At 40.9% G+C, this 17,035-nt stretch overlaps 1 protein-coding gene across 1 annotated transcript in view; it reads left to right on the top strand.

The window, feature by feature from the left end:
* LOC115200335 (uncharacterized) overlaps window positions 1-17,035 on the top strand; it is a 44,061-nt gene that overhangs the window by 7,327 nt on the left and 19,699 nt on the right. The window contains exons 2-4 of the mRNA XM_029763313.1: window positions 5,008-6,005; window positions 13,137-13,188; window positions 13,689-13,821. Coding sequence (XP_029619173.1) covers window positions 5,008-6,005; window positions 13,137-13,188; window positions 13,689-13,821 — 1,183 coding nt within the window. The remainder of the gene's footprint in view (window positions 1-5,007; window positions 6,006-13,136; window positions 13,189-13,688; window positions 13,822-17,035) is intronic.

The following is a 17,035-nucleotide window of genomic DNA, read 5'->3' as shown; positions in this document are numbered from 1 at the left end:
ACAGAGGAGTTGCTGAGCCTTGGGTTATATAACACTTCATCTGGTAGTTGGCATAGCTGAAGCGTCAGCCTGTAGAGCAGTGTCACTTTTCTACTCCAGTAAACAGCGCCTGGGAGGATCCCTGCCCGTCTGGCTGTTTAGGAGCCAGTCAGGGGCTGTTTGTGCATGTGAGGGAAGGGAATGAGTTAGTGTGTGACAGCTATCGCTATGGGAAGTCGAGCCTCTGTTTTGAAGGGTTTTAGCTGGGGGTTTCATCATACTAGTTGTATACCTGTTTCAATTCCTCAGTAAGCTCTTCAGTTGTTAGGGAGAGTTTGTAATGATTTAGGGATTGGAATTGTGTTCAAAATTCATATTCCAAACAGTAAATCAATCATAGGGATATACTTTTAGTAGGCTTTGTATAAAGTTCAAACTATATTTCAGGTCATTTGCAGTTCTGGAAATGTTGTTCTGACAAAGGATTCAAGTTGCTTAACAATATCAATATTATGGTCAACCTCGAACTAATCACAGGTTTGCATTTCACATTCCAATGCACAAGTCATTCTACACCATTATATGCTTGGTTTCTCTGCTTTTGTACAGGGATCGTCTAGTCAATCTCCTTGTGTGGCACAACTCGGGCGCAATGACCGACCAGCAGGGTCTTCTGTAAACTTTCTGCCTGCTCCTACTTATTAACATCACTTCATTAAAGTGTTATCTCCCATCCGACCATGAAGTGGTGCAACCAAACGGCACTGCTGCCCATTGTTCCCCATGAGAAAAGGCTTCCTTGAATAATGCCCGCCCTGGCTGCGACTGCCAGTGGAGAGGCCTGTGTCTGTGATGTAACAGAACTGGGATGTTTGGCATTATAAGAATGTCCCATTTGCATTTTACACTGTGGCACTTTGAGGCCATTCATGTCTAGTCTACCATGTACATCACACCACAGTGAGGGTGGCGGACCTCCAGATAGCCAGTCCTAGTGCAGCCAGAGCCAGGAAAATGACACAGTCCCTGTCCCTCCTTCCCTGACAAAGTTCTCTCTCTTTCTATGTAGCCCACACACTGTCAATAGAAAGAGCCTGGTTACACAAAAGTGGATTTGGACACTTATATTGGTCACGGAGACAGACAAACACACCCCTCCCTTCCCCCCATGTTGTCAAGCTGTTCCCTTCATTCTATAGGGTATGGCACAATACCACTACACTGCACAAAACCGTAGAGCAAAAACAGAAATTGGCTTCCTTTCTGCAACCTCTCTGGGTATGGCATTTGACCAGTTCAAATGTCATCCGCGTAATTATGTATTGTTGTTGTGGTGCTCATGACATGAGTTCCTAGAAAGTCTAAGGCAATTTTCTATTTTGAACCTTACTATGACATAATGTTTTCATTTGGTTAATGATGTTTGTCCCACATGAGACACCCTAGACCCGGGAAGCCTATTTCACTCCCTCGAAATCCCCAGAATGAATCTAAGATAACTCAAGAAATCTGTAATTTATTCAGACATTTTTGCTGAGGATGTTTTAGTTGGGCAGTATTACATCTAACTAAGGTGTTTGGTGCAGTATTTCTCAAGTAAAAAAATGTGCAACGTGTTGTTTTATGTAAACAAAGTCAGAGCTGCTGGGCAGGTCTCACTGTCTTTGCTATTGGATAGAGAGAAATCACCGCAGCTGCTCACCCCATGTTAATGGGCAAATGTACAGTACCAGTCAGAAGTTTGGACACTACTACTCATTCAAGGGTTTTCGTAGATTCTTACTATTTTCTACATTGTAGAATAATAGTGAAGACGTCAACACTATGAAATAACACATATGGAATCATGTAGTAACCAAAAAAATATTATTAAATCAAAATATATTTTAGATTTGAGATTCTTCAAAGTAGCCACCCTTTGCCTTGATGACAGCTTTGCACACTCTTGGCATTCTCTCAACCAGCTTCACCTGGAATGCTTTTCCAACAATCTTGAAGGAGTTCCCACATATGCTGAGCACTTGTCCTTCACTCTGCTGTCTAACTCATCCCAAACCATCTCAATTGGGTTGAGGTCGGGTGATTTGTGGAGGCCAGGTCATCTGATGCAGCACTCCATCAAGCTGCTTCTTGGTCAAATAGCCCGTACACAGCCTAGAGGTGTGTTTTGGGTCATTGTCCTGTTGAAAAACAAATGATAGTCACACTAAGCGCAAACCAGATGGGATGGCGTATCGCTGCAGAATGCTGTGGTAGCCATGCTGGTTAAGTGTTCATTGAATTCTAAATAACTCACTGACAGTGTCACCAGCAGAGCAACACCACACCATCACACCTCCTCCATGCTTCACGATGGGAACCAAACATGCAGAGATCTGTTCACCTACACTGCGTCTCACAAAGATCATCAATCAAATGTATTTATAAAGCCCTTCTTACATCAGCTGATGTCACAAAGTGCTGTACAGAAACCCAGCCTAAAACCCCAAACAGCAAGCAATGCAGGTGCACAAAGGCACGTGGTTGCAACCAAAAATCTCAAATTTGGACTCATCAGACCAAAGGACAGATTTCCAGCGGTCTAATATCCATTGCTGCTATTTCTTGGCCCAAGCAAGTCTCTTCTTATTATTGGTGTCCTTTAGTAGTGGTTTCTTTGCAGCAATTCGACCACGAAGGCCTGATTCACGCAGTCTCCTCTGAACAGTTGATGTTGAGATCAACTGAAGCATTTATTTCTGAGGCTATTATTTCTGAGGCTGGCAACTCTAATGAACTTATCCTCTGCAGCAGAGGTAACTTTGGGTCTTCCTTTCCTGTGGCGGTCCTCATGAGAGCCAGTTTCATCATAGCGCTTGATGGTTTTGCGACTGCACTTGAAGAAACTTTCAAAGTTCTTAACGTTCCACATTGACTGACCTTCATGTCTTAAAGTAATGATGGACTGTCGTTTCTCTTTGCTTATTTGAGCTGTTCTTTCCATAATATGGACTTGGTCTTTTACCAAATAGGGCTATCTACCTTGTCACAAAACAACTGATTGGCTCAAACGCATTAAGAAGTAAAGAAATTCCACAATTTGACTTTTTAACGAGGCACACCTGTTAATTGAAATGAATTCCAGGTGACTACATCATGAAGCTGGTTGAGAGAATGCCAAGCGTGTGCAAAGCTGACATCAAGGCAAAGGGTGGCTACTTTGAAGAATCTCAAATCTCAAATATATTTTGATTTGTTTAACACTTTTTTTGGTTACTACATGATTCCATGTGTTATTTCGTAGTTTTGATGTCTTCACTATTATTCTACAATGTATAAATAAAGAAAAACCCTTGAATGAGTAGGTGTGTACAAACTTTTGAGTGGTACTGTACATCCTCAAATCAAAAACTCAACCTTAATTTACCCGTTGTGACGCATGGATGTTCCAAACTCCGTTTTAGACGAGACTGACTTTATGACAAATTATTCTATTTACACTTTATAGTCAATTTTGACACTAGAATAAGTGTTTCTGACTCCTATTGATGCCACATAGGCCGTTTTCAAAGGGATTTGTTGCTTTTTAAAGGTACTCCTTCTTTAATTTCTTTAACAGACGCTGTTATTATAATTTGTCAATTGTATTTAATACAAACCAAAAACACATACTGGATTACTAGCATAACACATGATAAGTTGCGTGGTTCATTCCCATGCATATAATATACATATTTTCCCATGGTTAGAAATAATAGCTGAGATTAATACGCTGTTGCAATGTTTTGATCCAATGTTTTTAGTCCAATGTTGTTCACCAACATATTGCAAAAATTGTGGTCAGGATAGGGAGGTCTGAAACAGATAGATTATTTATGCTATTACGTGATGGTCAGGCGATCAGGACTGTCACACCTCTGGCGTGATATCCGTAATAAAATGCATTCAATATTTTCGGTGCATTCATGTGCTTTGAAAACACGTCTTTCATTAACTGTACAGAACACACACACACACACACACACACACACACACACACACACACACACAGAGATATGTATGTCCTTACTGCCCTCCAGCTCTCTGTAAGGGACATTCTGACCTGGCTGTGAGGCTGCCAGCTGTATCAGCAATAGAGAGGCCTTTGAGTTGCAGAGTTGCAGTCAGAAGGACGGAGGGGGTTGCTGAGGCCAAACCTAGCAGCAGCCTCTCTCATACAGTGATGATTGAAAAGTACATCCAGATTTGGCTTCTTAAAATCTGAGGAATGCCTTTGATAAATGCATGCATATGGAGAGATGAGATGGGCCACGTAGTGGCAATCAAAGCGTCTATCTGGCGTTGGTCGATGGCAGTGGTGCTGGTGCTCCTTTTGCACACACACACCACGTTTTAAATGTGTTCCCAGCCAAACAACTAGTGTTGCCTGGGGCATTGGCTGGTTTGTTACCTGTCTGGTGGTGGAGGCTGTGCTGGTTGAGCCCCGGCTAGGTCGTCGCTCGGTTCCCACAGTCCATAACCTGGGCTGAGAGGAAAGCTCATAAACACACCAGCCCTCCTACAAAGGTCTGGACCTGAGCTCTGGGCCCAGCAGCCCCAGCCACACATCTGCCGCTGCTTAGCCAGGCTGAGGTCCCCCTCCACCGTCCACCCCACACACCTGGGAAGCATTACAGCCAGCTCAGCGTGTTTTAAGAAACCCTCCCCAGGGTTACCCAAGCACAGGCATGCAAGGCACCGCCATGGCTTTGATATACTGGCTGGCAGAAGAGGAGGGTTGAATAGTTCAGGTCTGGATGCAGTTCATTGTTTTTTAGGCAATGTGCAATTCAGCTCAACTGTATTATTTGTTTAAAAGGCAGCCTTATTTGTATTATATGTACCTAAACTTTATCATCATGTCTTTTTATTAAATGTTTATGTCTGCTGATTTTCTTTAAGTCTTTAACAAGTACTGGTATACAGTAGAAATGTTGATCATTAGAGCTGCTAGCATTTTTACGTACACTCATGTCCCCCTCACCAAGCCCATGTATGTGGTTATTGCAGGTCTACTTTGATTGTGGAGCGAAGGTGGATGTTGTGGATGTCCAAGGCCTCATCCTGTCTCCTGGGTTTCCCTATAACTATTCCTCAGGGACCCACTGTGTCTGGCAGTTCTTTGTGCCCGTCGGCCACCAGCTCATACTGGAGATATTTGACTTTGACGTGTTCGAGAGCCACGACCCCTCCACCCAGTACACTGCCATCTCTAACTTGAAAGTGGAAGATGCTGACGATGGGGCAATGTTCCCGTCTGGCGGTCCTGTCACAGATGAAAACATGTCAATGCTGGCTGAAGATGTCCCCGTAACTCAGGCTCTGGGGGGCAGAGCGAAAGCCCCCCAGTCCTCCTTCCAAAATGACAAGGTCAAGCAGGTGGTGGTGGTGCAAGAGCAGTCCACCAAGATGGAGATCGCCAAAGTCTCCAACTCTGCTAAAAGGTCCACCTCTGACATTGCATCCCCACATCCCCCCTCACACCTCCTACCCAGGGACCAGGCAGCGGTGAACTCAATCACCTCTCCTCTCCTCAGAGGCGACCCTGACCTAAACCCTACCCTTAACCCCAGAGCAGCAGCCCCAGATCTGGCTGTGGTTGTAGACAAGGCCACCACTCCGACCTCTCCGCCCCCCATGGACACAGAGTCAGTGAGCTCTGAGACCCAGGTGGTGGACGCTTGCCCCCACGACGTCCTCTACATCTCGGACCTCCTCACCTTCTCCTCGCGCTTCTGTGGCTCCAACCGGCCCTCCAGCAGCCAGCTGGTGTTTGGCTCCAGCCAGGAGATGGTAGAAGTCATCATGGAGTTGATCACCACCACCCACTGGGGCCGCGGCTTCGCCCTGCTCTTTCACTACCACAACCGGACAGAACTGGATGGAGATGACCCCCGGCACGCCTACGCCCCTGCCGGGGCCAGCAAGATGGACTCTCTGCTGGCTGCCATGAGCGGAGCAGCCTTCTTTGCCATGGTGCTCACCAGCGCTCTATGCATCATTTTCAGGTATGTAAAAGCATGCAGAGAGAGTTGCTGTGATATGATATCCATTTGTCACATACGTGTTGTGTTATCAGGGAGTCAGAGCAACCTATTTATATTGAACCAGTACCTCAGGGGTGACATGCAGAGAGAATTGTGCAAATGTGACCGGTGTAGATTGCCTCTGCGTTGTGTTTTGATCGGCTTACATATACTGTACAGTGCATTCGGAAAGTACATTACGTTACAGCCTTTTTCTGAAATTGATTAAATAAAAAAAGATCCTCATCAATCTACACACAATACCCCATAAATACAAAATGAACAATATGTATATATATATATATATATATATATATATATATATATATTTTTTTTTTGCAAATGTATTAAAAATAAAAAACAGAAATACTATGAGACTCGAAATTGAGCTTGCATTCTGTTTCTACAATTGGTAAATTCAATTGATTGGACATGATTTGGAAAGGCACACACCTGTCTATATAAGGTCCCACAGTTGACAGTGCATGGCAGAGCAAAAACCAAGCTCCAGAGTTCCTCTGTGGAGATGGGAGAACCTTCCAAAAGAACAACCATCTCTGCAGCACTCCACCAATCAGGCTTTTATGGTAGAGTGGCCAGATGGAAGCCACTCCTCAGGAAAAGGCACATGAGAGCCTGCTTGGAGTTTTGCCAAAAGGCACCTAAAGGACTCTCAGACAATGAGAAACAAGATTCTTTGGTCCGATGAAACCAAGATTGAACTCTTTGGCTTGAATGCCAAGCGTCACATCTGAAAGAAACCTGACACCATCCATACGGTGAAGCATGGTGGCAGCATCATGCTGTGGGGATTTTTTTCAGCGACAGGGACAGAGAGATCCTTGATGAAAACCTGCTCCAGAGCACTCAGGACCTCAGACTGGGGCGAAGGTTCACCTTCCAGCAGGACAACGACCCTAAGCACACAGCCAAGACAACACAGGAGTGGCTTCGGGACAAGTCTCTGAATGTCCTTGAGTGGCCCAGCCAAAGCCCGGACTTGAATCTGATCTAGCATCTCTGGAGACACCTCCAAGTTCGTGATATCCAATTGGTAGTTACAGTCTTGTCCCATCATAGCCTCTCTCTCGAGTCCGTATGGGAGTTGCAAAGGTCGAGAGCCATGCGTCCTCCGAAACACAACCCTGCCAAGCCTCATTGCTTCTTGACACACTGCTCGCTTAACCTGAAAGCCAGCCGCACCAATGTGTCGGAGGAAACACGTACAGCTGGCGACCGAAGTAAGAGCGTCTGCTAAATGACTTAAATGTAAATGTACATGCACCTGACCGCCACAAGGAGTTGCTAGAGCGCAATGGGACAAGGTTATCCCAGCCGGCCAAACCCTCCCCTAACCGGACGACGCTGGGCCAATTGTGCACTGCCTCATGGGTCTCCCGGTCGCGGCTGCCCTATGGGACTCCCAATCATGGCCGTTTGTGATACAGCCCGGGATCGAACCCGGATCTGTAGTGACGCCTCTAGCACTGCGATGCAGTGCCTTAGACCGCTGCACCACTCGAGAGGCCACGACCAAAACATACAAATATTTGTACATTTTAGAATAAGGCTGTAACGTAACAAAATGTGGAAAAAGTCAAGGGGTCTAAATACTTTCCGAATGCACTGTAACAATAATCTTGCTTCACATAACAGTACAATAACAAACGCAATGTACACTATAATTTATAGGCCTAGGCTAGCCAACTTTCTCAATGACAGTGCACTTGCGAACTGCTAACGGTAAAATATTGTCAACATTTCTTAACAAAAAAAACACGTGGCATACCTGACAATAACAGGAAAAACTTGCTGTGCTGCCCTTGTACGCCAACTCTGCAAAGTACAAATTCACAACGAAAGGGGACATGAATAGCCCAATGACGTTGGTAAATAAATAATAATTATATTTTGGCTTTGACTGAAACGCACTTCGATGCATCTGTAAATGATGGGCAAATGAACATTCATGGATATAGTCTACTGAGAAGAGACAGGAATAGGAATGGTGGGGGTGTAGCACTGTACATTCAGAATCAGATACCTTTTAAGAGAAGGGATGACCTTAATGTATGTCAAGTAGAGGCACTATGGGCTCAAGTACATCTGCCTCACCAGGCAGCCATATTGGTAGGATGAGTGTATAGACCTCCAAGCTCTAAGGTGTCCTATCTGGATGACTTATGCACTGGGTTTGACCAGGCCACAGATAGCAACAGAGATGTATTTATCTTGGGTGATTTTAATATAAATTGGAAGGATCACAATAATACGAATAGAACAAAATTGATGAGATATGCCGAGAACTGTGGTTTGAAACAAATGGTTAATGATACTACTAGATCATCAATTAAGTTGGGTCATCGTTCAGACACATGCATTGATCTGATCTTCTGTAATATACCATTGCAATGTTTAAAAGCCAGATCAATACCAGTGGGCTGGACAGACCATAATATTGTGACCATAACCATGAACACCAAGGTTTCAAAGAAACCCCCTAGGATTGTGGTCAAGAGAAATTTTAAACTGTTTAATCATGAGCTATTTCTAAATTATTTGGCTGCTGTACCCTGGGAGCTGATTTATCTAGAGGATGATTTAAATCACACTACAGAATGTTTTATTGATTTGCTCACTGAGGTAATGGACCATCATGCCCCAGTAAGAAAGAGTAGTTGGGGCTTGTCCATCTCCATGGATTGATGATGAACAGGGTGAGGCTTTTTCTCAAAGAAATATGGCAAAAGTCTTAGCAGCCAAGAACATTACGGAATTATGCAGTTAAATTGAATCGAAAGAAAAAAAAGTTATTTTATAACATTGTTTTTATTGATTGTAAAAATGATTCTAAAAAGGTATGGAACACAGTTAAGGGCTTAGTTGGTACATCTATCTCAACATGCCCATCTAGTGTGGAGGTTGACGGGAGAACAATAACAAAACCAGTTTATATTGCCAATCATTTTGCAGATTTTTTTACAAAGAGAATTAATTTACTGAGCAACAATGTAAACATACATTCTTCCAAGCAAGCTATTGTCCAATGGATTGATGATCATATTATGAGCAATAAGGTCTGCTCTTTTAGTCTACAAACGGTGTCAGTGGAGGAGGTGTTAAACCTATTGAAGGCATTACCTGATGGTAAATCTACAGGTTATGGTCTTATGGACAATTGTTTGCTTCGCTGTGCGGCTCCCCAGATTGCAGTTCCACTGAGATATATATTTCATTGGTCACTGGAAAAGGGGATGTTTGCAAATGTATGGAAGCATGCGAAACTGTGTCCTATTCCGAAAGAATGCAAAGAACCCATTACTCCTGCCAATAGTCAACCAATTAGTCTACTCCCTACACTCAGTAAGATATTGGAGGGTATTGTGAGCAGACAAATATGGGAGTACATGGAAAAGAATGATCTGATTACAGCCAATCAGCATGCTTATCGCAAAAACCATCCACTACCACTGCATTGGTTGATATGACTGACCAATGGCTCAATGTTATGGATAATGGCAAGTTTGTGGGTGTGCTATTTTTAGATTTCAGTGCAGCATTTGATTTAGTGGATCATGAAATAATTTTGACAAAATTAATGCATTATGGTTTTAAGGAGGTAGCATTGAAATGGGTACAGTCATATCTAATTGATAGGAAACAATCCACCTATATCAATGGTTCATTTTCTTCCCCTCATGTGTTAAACTGTATACCGCAGGGCAGCTGCCTTGGGCCACTTCTTTATTTAATATATACCAACGACCTTCCCTATGCCTTAGCTGAAACTCAAGCTACTATATTTGCAGATGATACTACAATTTATGCAGCAAGACAATCGGTTCAACAGGTACAGCAAGCTTTACAAGGAGATTTGGAGAATATCAGGGAGTGGGTTTGCCAAAACAAACTTGTTTTAAACACCAAGAAAACCAAAGTTATGTTGGTCTGTTCCACTAGGAAAAGGCCAAAACATCATGGGATACAATTAAGTATGGGAGGAGTACTAATTGAAGAAGTGGCAGAAACCAAACTATTGGGAGTGCAGCTAGACAACTGCTTATCATGGTCGTCTCAAATAACTCATCTATGTAAAAACATTATTAAAACAGCATGCATAATCAGAAGGATAGCTAAATATTTACCAGAAAAAGTTCTTAAGCAAATAACACAAGCATTAATCGAGAGTCAGGTGAACTACTGTTCTGTGGTCTGGGGAAATGCATCATCAAGTGAAGTTAGAAGGTTGCAGATTGCACAGAACAAAGCAGCAAGGATTGTTTTAAGGTGGAGATATGGTTCTTCTATTGCACTCTTGCGCAATTTTCTTGGTTGGGCATTAATCGACATGCTTATTTTATTTCATAATATACATCATTTGGGACGGCCAAGTTCTATTCACAACGGCAATCAGTTGGTAAGAGACAGACATTCCGTAAATACTAGGAATAGATTGTCCACCATCTATGCGTTATCCAGACAGAAAAGAGAAATAGGCAAAAGAACATTTCAATTTAGAGCAATAAAGAAATTGAATAAATTAACTGAGCAAACCAGAAATCTTTCAATATATACATTTAAACATTATTTTAAAACGATTTAAATATAATACATAGAAATGTTGTGGGACTATAGTAGATGAAGAATCAATATTTTTTAGATTGAGTATTAGTATATTATGTATGTTTGTAATAGTGTGTTGTATGTGAAAATGTATTCGTATTATAAATTGTATTTTAATGTTTAAGGACTCTTGGAAGATTAGTCCAAATGGGGACTAAAAGAGATCCAAATCAAATCAATCAATGACGATGTAGCCTACAGTAAAAAGTACATGGCTAACATGTAAATGGCTAACATGTACAATATGCATAACGTATCTGATAAAAAGTTAATAAATGCATGAATATCCCAATATACTGGTAGGAGACCATAATGTTACACTGTCAAGGACCATGTAAACCCATTCTAAGTGTTTTAACATGTAGGATTGGTTATGATTTTCATGACACAATTTTACTGTAACGTACCTCTTCCACATGGGTACATTAGACAGGGAAAGATATGGGGCGCAGGAGATGTTTTGAGGTGGATTACAGGAGGAGAAGGAATGTACAGTAATATCAGGCATGGAACTGTTCAGATTTTGTGTTATTATACAATATGAAATTCAAAATTGTTCTTTTGTCATACACATTTTGATTGCTTTCCCTATTGACTCGTAGAGACATACAGTTCTCAAGCATAAACATAAACAAGACCATGCACAATGGGAATGATTGTCTCTTCATGATCCCTGTAGTTCACCTGTGCAACATCTTCAGGTAAAGCAAGCCATGCAGAAAGAAATGAGTCATAAAGATACCTTTGTCAGACACGTTTTCTGTTATAAATATATTTCCCTGACAACCTGAGACATGCAGTTCTCAAGCATAAACATAAACAAGACCATGCACATTCTGCACAATGGCAAGAATTGTCCTTTTCTGACCCTCCAAGGGAGATGGCACAACTGTTGTGTCTTTGATGTGGGCCAGTGTAACAAAGATTCCTCCCATGAATGAGATGGTAGCCGTGAATGGGATAGTCAGCCAGTCAGTCCTCCTCCTCCTCCTCCTCCACTGCTGATGGCCTGCCTGTTGACTCAGCTGGAGGCCTTGGTTGGTCCCTGATGAGACCCAGTGAAAGGTTTGGGTGTAGCTGCCTTGATGTGCAGCATTCTCACCATTATACAGAGGGGGAGGGAGAGCGAGCGAGACATGGAGGGAGCGAGACGGAGGGAGGGAGGGTGAGGGCCGTTCAAGGTGCAGCACCTGGCATCGATTCCAACTGACAAAGATAAATGCAGCCATACAAAAGCCAGCGGGAGAATAAGGAAGGAAGACAAGAAGAGCAGAGATCCTCATGCTGCTGTGCTGTGAGCCTCTGTTCTGCCGAGGTGCCATCGTGGTTGTTTAATAGAACAAGAACAACATACAGTATCAAAAGGTGTAATTTACAGGTTGTTCTCTCGGTAGATCCCATGGGGAGACAACAGTAGCACACGCTGCTAGTACCAGTTCTAGCAGGGTGTAATATTATCCATGCCAGGTGACTAAATCAGTATCGCCGTTGTACTCTAACGGCCTGATTCACATCTCTTGTTCCCTCCAGGAAGGTTTCAATTCCCATATATATAAAACATCTATCTCTATGAAAATTCCCCTCAATCTAGTCAACTAAACTTAAAGGAAAAGCACCGTTTTTTTTATTACTTGTGAAATGTAACATTTTTCTCAGCTTGAAAGCATTCTGTATTGGAAAAAACAAACATACACACAATACTTTATGCTATACTGTAGCAACATACTGTACATCTCCGTGAAATAGGTTACACAGTAGAAATTGGTTATTCTCAAAAACCTATGTGTGGCTGTTGAGCACAATAAGCCCATTTGTGTAGTTCTTACTTCTTGCTGCTAATGAAAGGGAAATTGAAAACACACTTCTAATAAAATGAAAGTCTAATTACCAGGAACAACAACACACGGATGAAACATTATCAGAAAGCCAAGAAGGGCATTTCCATCATGCGTAATATTTGTATATATTTTTTATTTTACCCTTCTTTTACCTAGTAAGTTGACTCAAAACACATTCTCATTTACAGCAAAGACTTCCACAGCCATGAATGGTTTAGAGAAATCCCTCATGCATGTTGGAGAGCAGTTAGAGTTGTATTAGTCGTGTCCTGGCGCCATGGTTTTTAATTGTACCAGAAATGGGTATACAAAAGCATTTAGATCTCGGGTAATGAACAGAACGCCTCAGCTGCTGGAGCTGCCCTTTAGAGAAACAACCTGGGGCTGTTTGTATGTAGTGATTTAGCTAGCTAGACTTTTTATGTTTTGAGGAAGAACCTCAGTGAAGGCAATCTGTTCCCATTTCTAATTGTGGGGGAATATGTTCATTTTGTAAAACATTTTGGAGAACAGTTGTTCTAAATAACAGTCAAGCTTTCACAAATAGCATGAAAGAGAATGTCGTCAAAAAGTAAATAATGGTTTTCAAAGATATGTAAAACAGTCAAGAAATGCATAACTGCAATGTTGTGGCTCTTTTTTTGTTTTCCAGACCTAAACTATGTCCGAAAAGAGCCAGCCCCTGCTCATCCAACAACTCTGAGGTAAACAGAAAACGACCCCTGTGTGTGTGTGTGTGTGTGTGTGTCCAGACATTCCTCTGTAGGCTAGCTTCTGACTGGAATGAATCAGGGAACATTTACTTCATATCCTCTAGACTACAGCCACTGGAACAAATGCAAATACCCTCCGCTGGCCTGGCGCTGTTGTTGTCCAACTTCTCCCACGCAGGGCAGGCAGCCTGAGGTAGACTGACTGACACACACACACTGGACAAGTTACACTTCCCTATTACACTTCTATTTGGGATTGAACTTTAGTGTGCTAAAAAGGAAAGAAGCAAAACAGTCCTACAAGTTCTGGTCTCTTTTAGTATTTTATTGCCACGAGATCATAATACCCCATTGGTTATCAAAACATTTTATTAATGGATCAAAACAACTTTAGTTCATGTCTGTATTTCATAGTGATGTGCAGCCCTACTCCCTTGGTGTATGTGCTGTGGTAGGCAGCTGTAATAGTACTTGCTGACTCTAAATTGTAGGTGCAGGAGGGAGTGCAGAACTCTGGAGCTGACGTCCGTGAGCTGCAGCTGGTGGCTCCTAATCAGCCCAGCCTGGAGGTCCCTGGCACGGCAGAGAACGACAACAACCACTCCCTCAGCCTCACACACACAGGTGGGTATGCACGCGCACGCGCACGCATGCGCACACACACACACACACACACACACACACACACACACACACACACACACACACACACACACACACACTCACACTCTATCTCGTCTCTCTCCCTCTAACACTCCCCTGTTTTTCCCTCTACTTGTGCTCCAGCCACCTAGCCTAGTGAATCCACTCTGTCCCCTTGCTCCCCCTGCCCTGCTCCCCCTCCCTATCTCCATGATTGAGGGGTACCGCTGGGGTGTTTGGTCTGGTTCCGACCTGGCTGACAATGACTTCATCTGCCCCTAAACTGAACTTACATGTTCAACGTAATTGTGGCACTGTTATTTCATTCGGCTGGGAAACTATGACAGAAAAATGGTACACTTGGCCTGACTGTCAGACCTCCAACACACAGTAATAGAGCGGGTAGGATTCTCAACAATAATAGAACTGGTAGGATTCTGAACAATAACAGAACTGGTAGACTTCTAAACAATAATAGAGCGGGTAGGATTCTAAACAATAATAGAACTGGTAGGATTCTAATCAGTAATAGAACTGGTATGATTCTAAACAATAATAGAGCTGGTAGGATTCTAAACAGTAATATAAATAATAGATCTGGTAGGATTCTAAACAATAATAGAACTGGTAGGATTCTACACAGTAATAGATCTGGTAGGATTCTAAACAGTAATATAAATAATAGAACTGGTAGGATTCTAAACAATAATAGAACTGGTAGGATTCTACACAGTAATAGATCTGGTAGGATTCTAAACAGTAATAGAAATAACAGAACTGGTAAGATTCGAAACAGTAATATAACTGGTAGGATTCGAAACAGTAATAGAATTGGTAGGATTCTAAACAATAATATAAATAATATAACTGGTAGGATTCTAAACAGTAATAGAACTGGTAGGATTCTAAACAATAATAGAAATAATATAACTGGTAGGATTCTAAACAGTAATATAAATAATAGATCTGGTAGGATTCTAAAAATAATAGAACTGGTAGGATTCTAAACAATAATAGAACTGGTAGGATTCGAAACAATAATAGAGCTGGTAGGATTCTACACAGTAATAGATCTGGTAGGATTCTAAACAGTAATAGAAATAAGATAACTGGTAGGATTCTAAACTATAATAGAGCTGGTAGGATTCTAAACAATAATAGAAATAATAGAACTGGTAGGGTTCTAAACAGTAATAGAGCTGGTAGGATTCTAAACAATAATAGATCTGGTAGGATTCTAAACAATAATAGAGCTGGTAGTATTCTATACAGTAAAAGAGCTGGTAGGATTCTAAACAATAATAGATCTGGTAGGATTCTAAACAGTAATAGAGCTGGTAGAATTCTAAACAGTAATAGATATGTTAGGATTCTAAACAATAATAGAGCTGGTAGGATTCTAAACAATAATAGAGCTGGTAGGATTCTAATCAGTAATAGAACTGGTAGGATTCTAAACAATAATAGAGCTGGTAGGATTCTAAACAGTAATATAAATAATAGATCTGGTAGGATTCTGAACAATAATAGAACTGGTAGGATTCTAAACAATAATAGAGCTGGTAGGATTCTAAACAGTAATAGAACTGGTAGGATTCTAAACAATAATAGAGCTGGTAGGATTCTAAACAGTAATAGAACTGGTAGAATTCTAATCAGTAATAGAACTGGTAGGATTCTAAACAATAATAGAGCTGGTAGGATGCTAAACAGTAATATAAATGATAGATCTGGTTGGATTCTAAACAATAATAGAACTGGTAGGATTCTACACAGTAATAGATCTGGTAGGATTCTAAACAGTAATAGAAATAATAGAACTGGTAAGATTCGAAACAGTAATAGAACTGGTAGGATTCGAAACAGTAATAGAACTGGTAGGATTCGAAACAGTAATAGAATTTGTAGGATTCTAAACAATAATATAAATAATATAACTGGTAGGATTCTAAACAGTAATAGAACTGGTAGGATTCTAAACAATAATAGAAATAATATAACTGGTAGGTTTCTAAACAGTAATATAAATAATAGATCTGGTAGGATTCTAAAAAATAATAGAACTGGTAGGATTCTAAACAATAATAGAACTGGTAGGATTCGAAACAATAATAGAACTGGTAGGATTCTACACAGTAATATATCTGGTAGGATTCTACACAGTAATAGAAATAAGATAACTAGTAGGATTCTAAACCGTAATAGAGCTGGTAGGATTCTAAACAATAAGAGAAATAATATAACTGGTAGGATTCGAAACAGTAATAGAACTGGTAGGATTTGAAACAGTAATAGAATTGGCAGGATTCTAAACAATAATATAAATAATATAACTGGTAGGATTCTAAACAGTAATAGAACTGGTAGGATTCTAAACAATAATATAAATAATATAACTGGTAGGATTCTAAACAGTAATAGAACTGGTAGGATTAACAACAATAATAGAAATAATATAACTGGCAGGATTCTAAACAGTAATAGAACTGGTAGGATTCTAAACAATAAAATAAATAATAGAACTGGTAGGATTCTAAACAGTAATAGAACTGGTAGGATTCTAAACAGTAATAGAACTGGTAGGATTCTAAACTGTAATCGAGCGGGTAAGATTCTAAACAGTAATAGAAATAATATAACTGGTAGGATTCTAAACTGTAATAGAGCGGGTAGGATTCTAAACAGTAATAGAAATAATATATCTGGTAGGATTCTATACAGTAATAGAACTGGTAGGATTCTAAACAGTAATAGAAATAATATAACTGGTAGGATTCTAAACTGTAATAGAGCGGGTAGAATTCTAAACAGTAATAGACTGGGTAGGATTCTAAACAGTAATAGAAATAATATAACTGGTAGGATTCTAAACTGTAATAGAGCGGGTAGGATTCTAAACAGTAAAGAACTGGTAGGATTCTAAACAGTAATAGAAATAATATAACTGGTAGGATTCTAAACTGTAATAGAGCGGATAGGATTCTAAACAGTAATAGAACTGGTAGGATTCTAAACAGTAATAGAAATAATATATCTGGTAGGATTCTAAACAGTAATAGAAATAATATAACTGGTAGGATTCTAAACTGTAATAGAGCGGATAGGATTCTAAACAGTAATAGAACTGGTAGGATTCTAAACAGTAATAGAAATAATATATCTGGTAGGATTCTAAACAGTAATAGAACTGGTAGGA

The sequence above is a fragment of the Salmo trutta genome, chromosome 9 (genome assembly GCF_901001165.1).
Source record: "Salmo trutta chromosome 9, fSalTru1.1, whole genome shotgun sequence".
NCBI classification, from domain to species: domain Eukaryota; kingdom Metazoa; phylum Chordata; class Actinopteri; order Salmoniformes; family Salmonidae; genus Salmo; species Salmo trutta.
The sequence above is the reverse complement of the archived record's forward strand: the minus strand, read 5'-3'. Positions and strand labels throughout refer to the sequence as shown.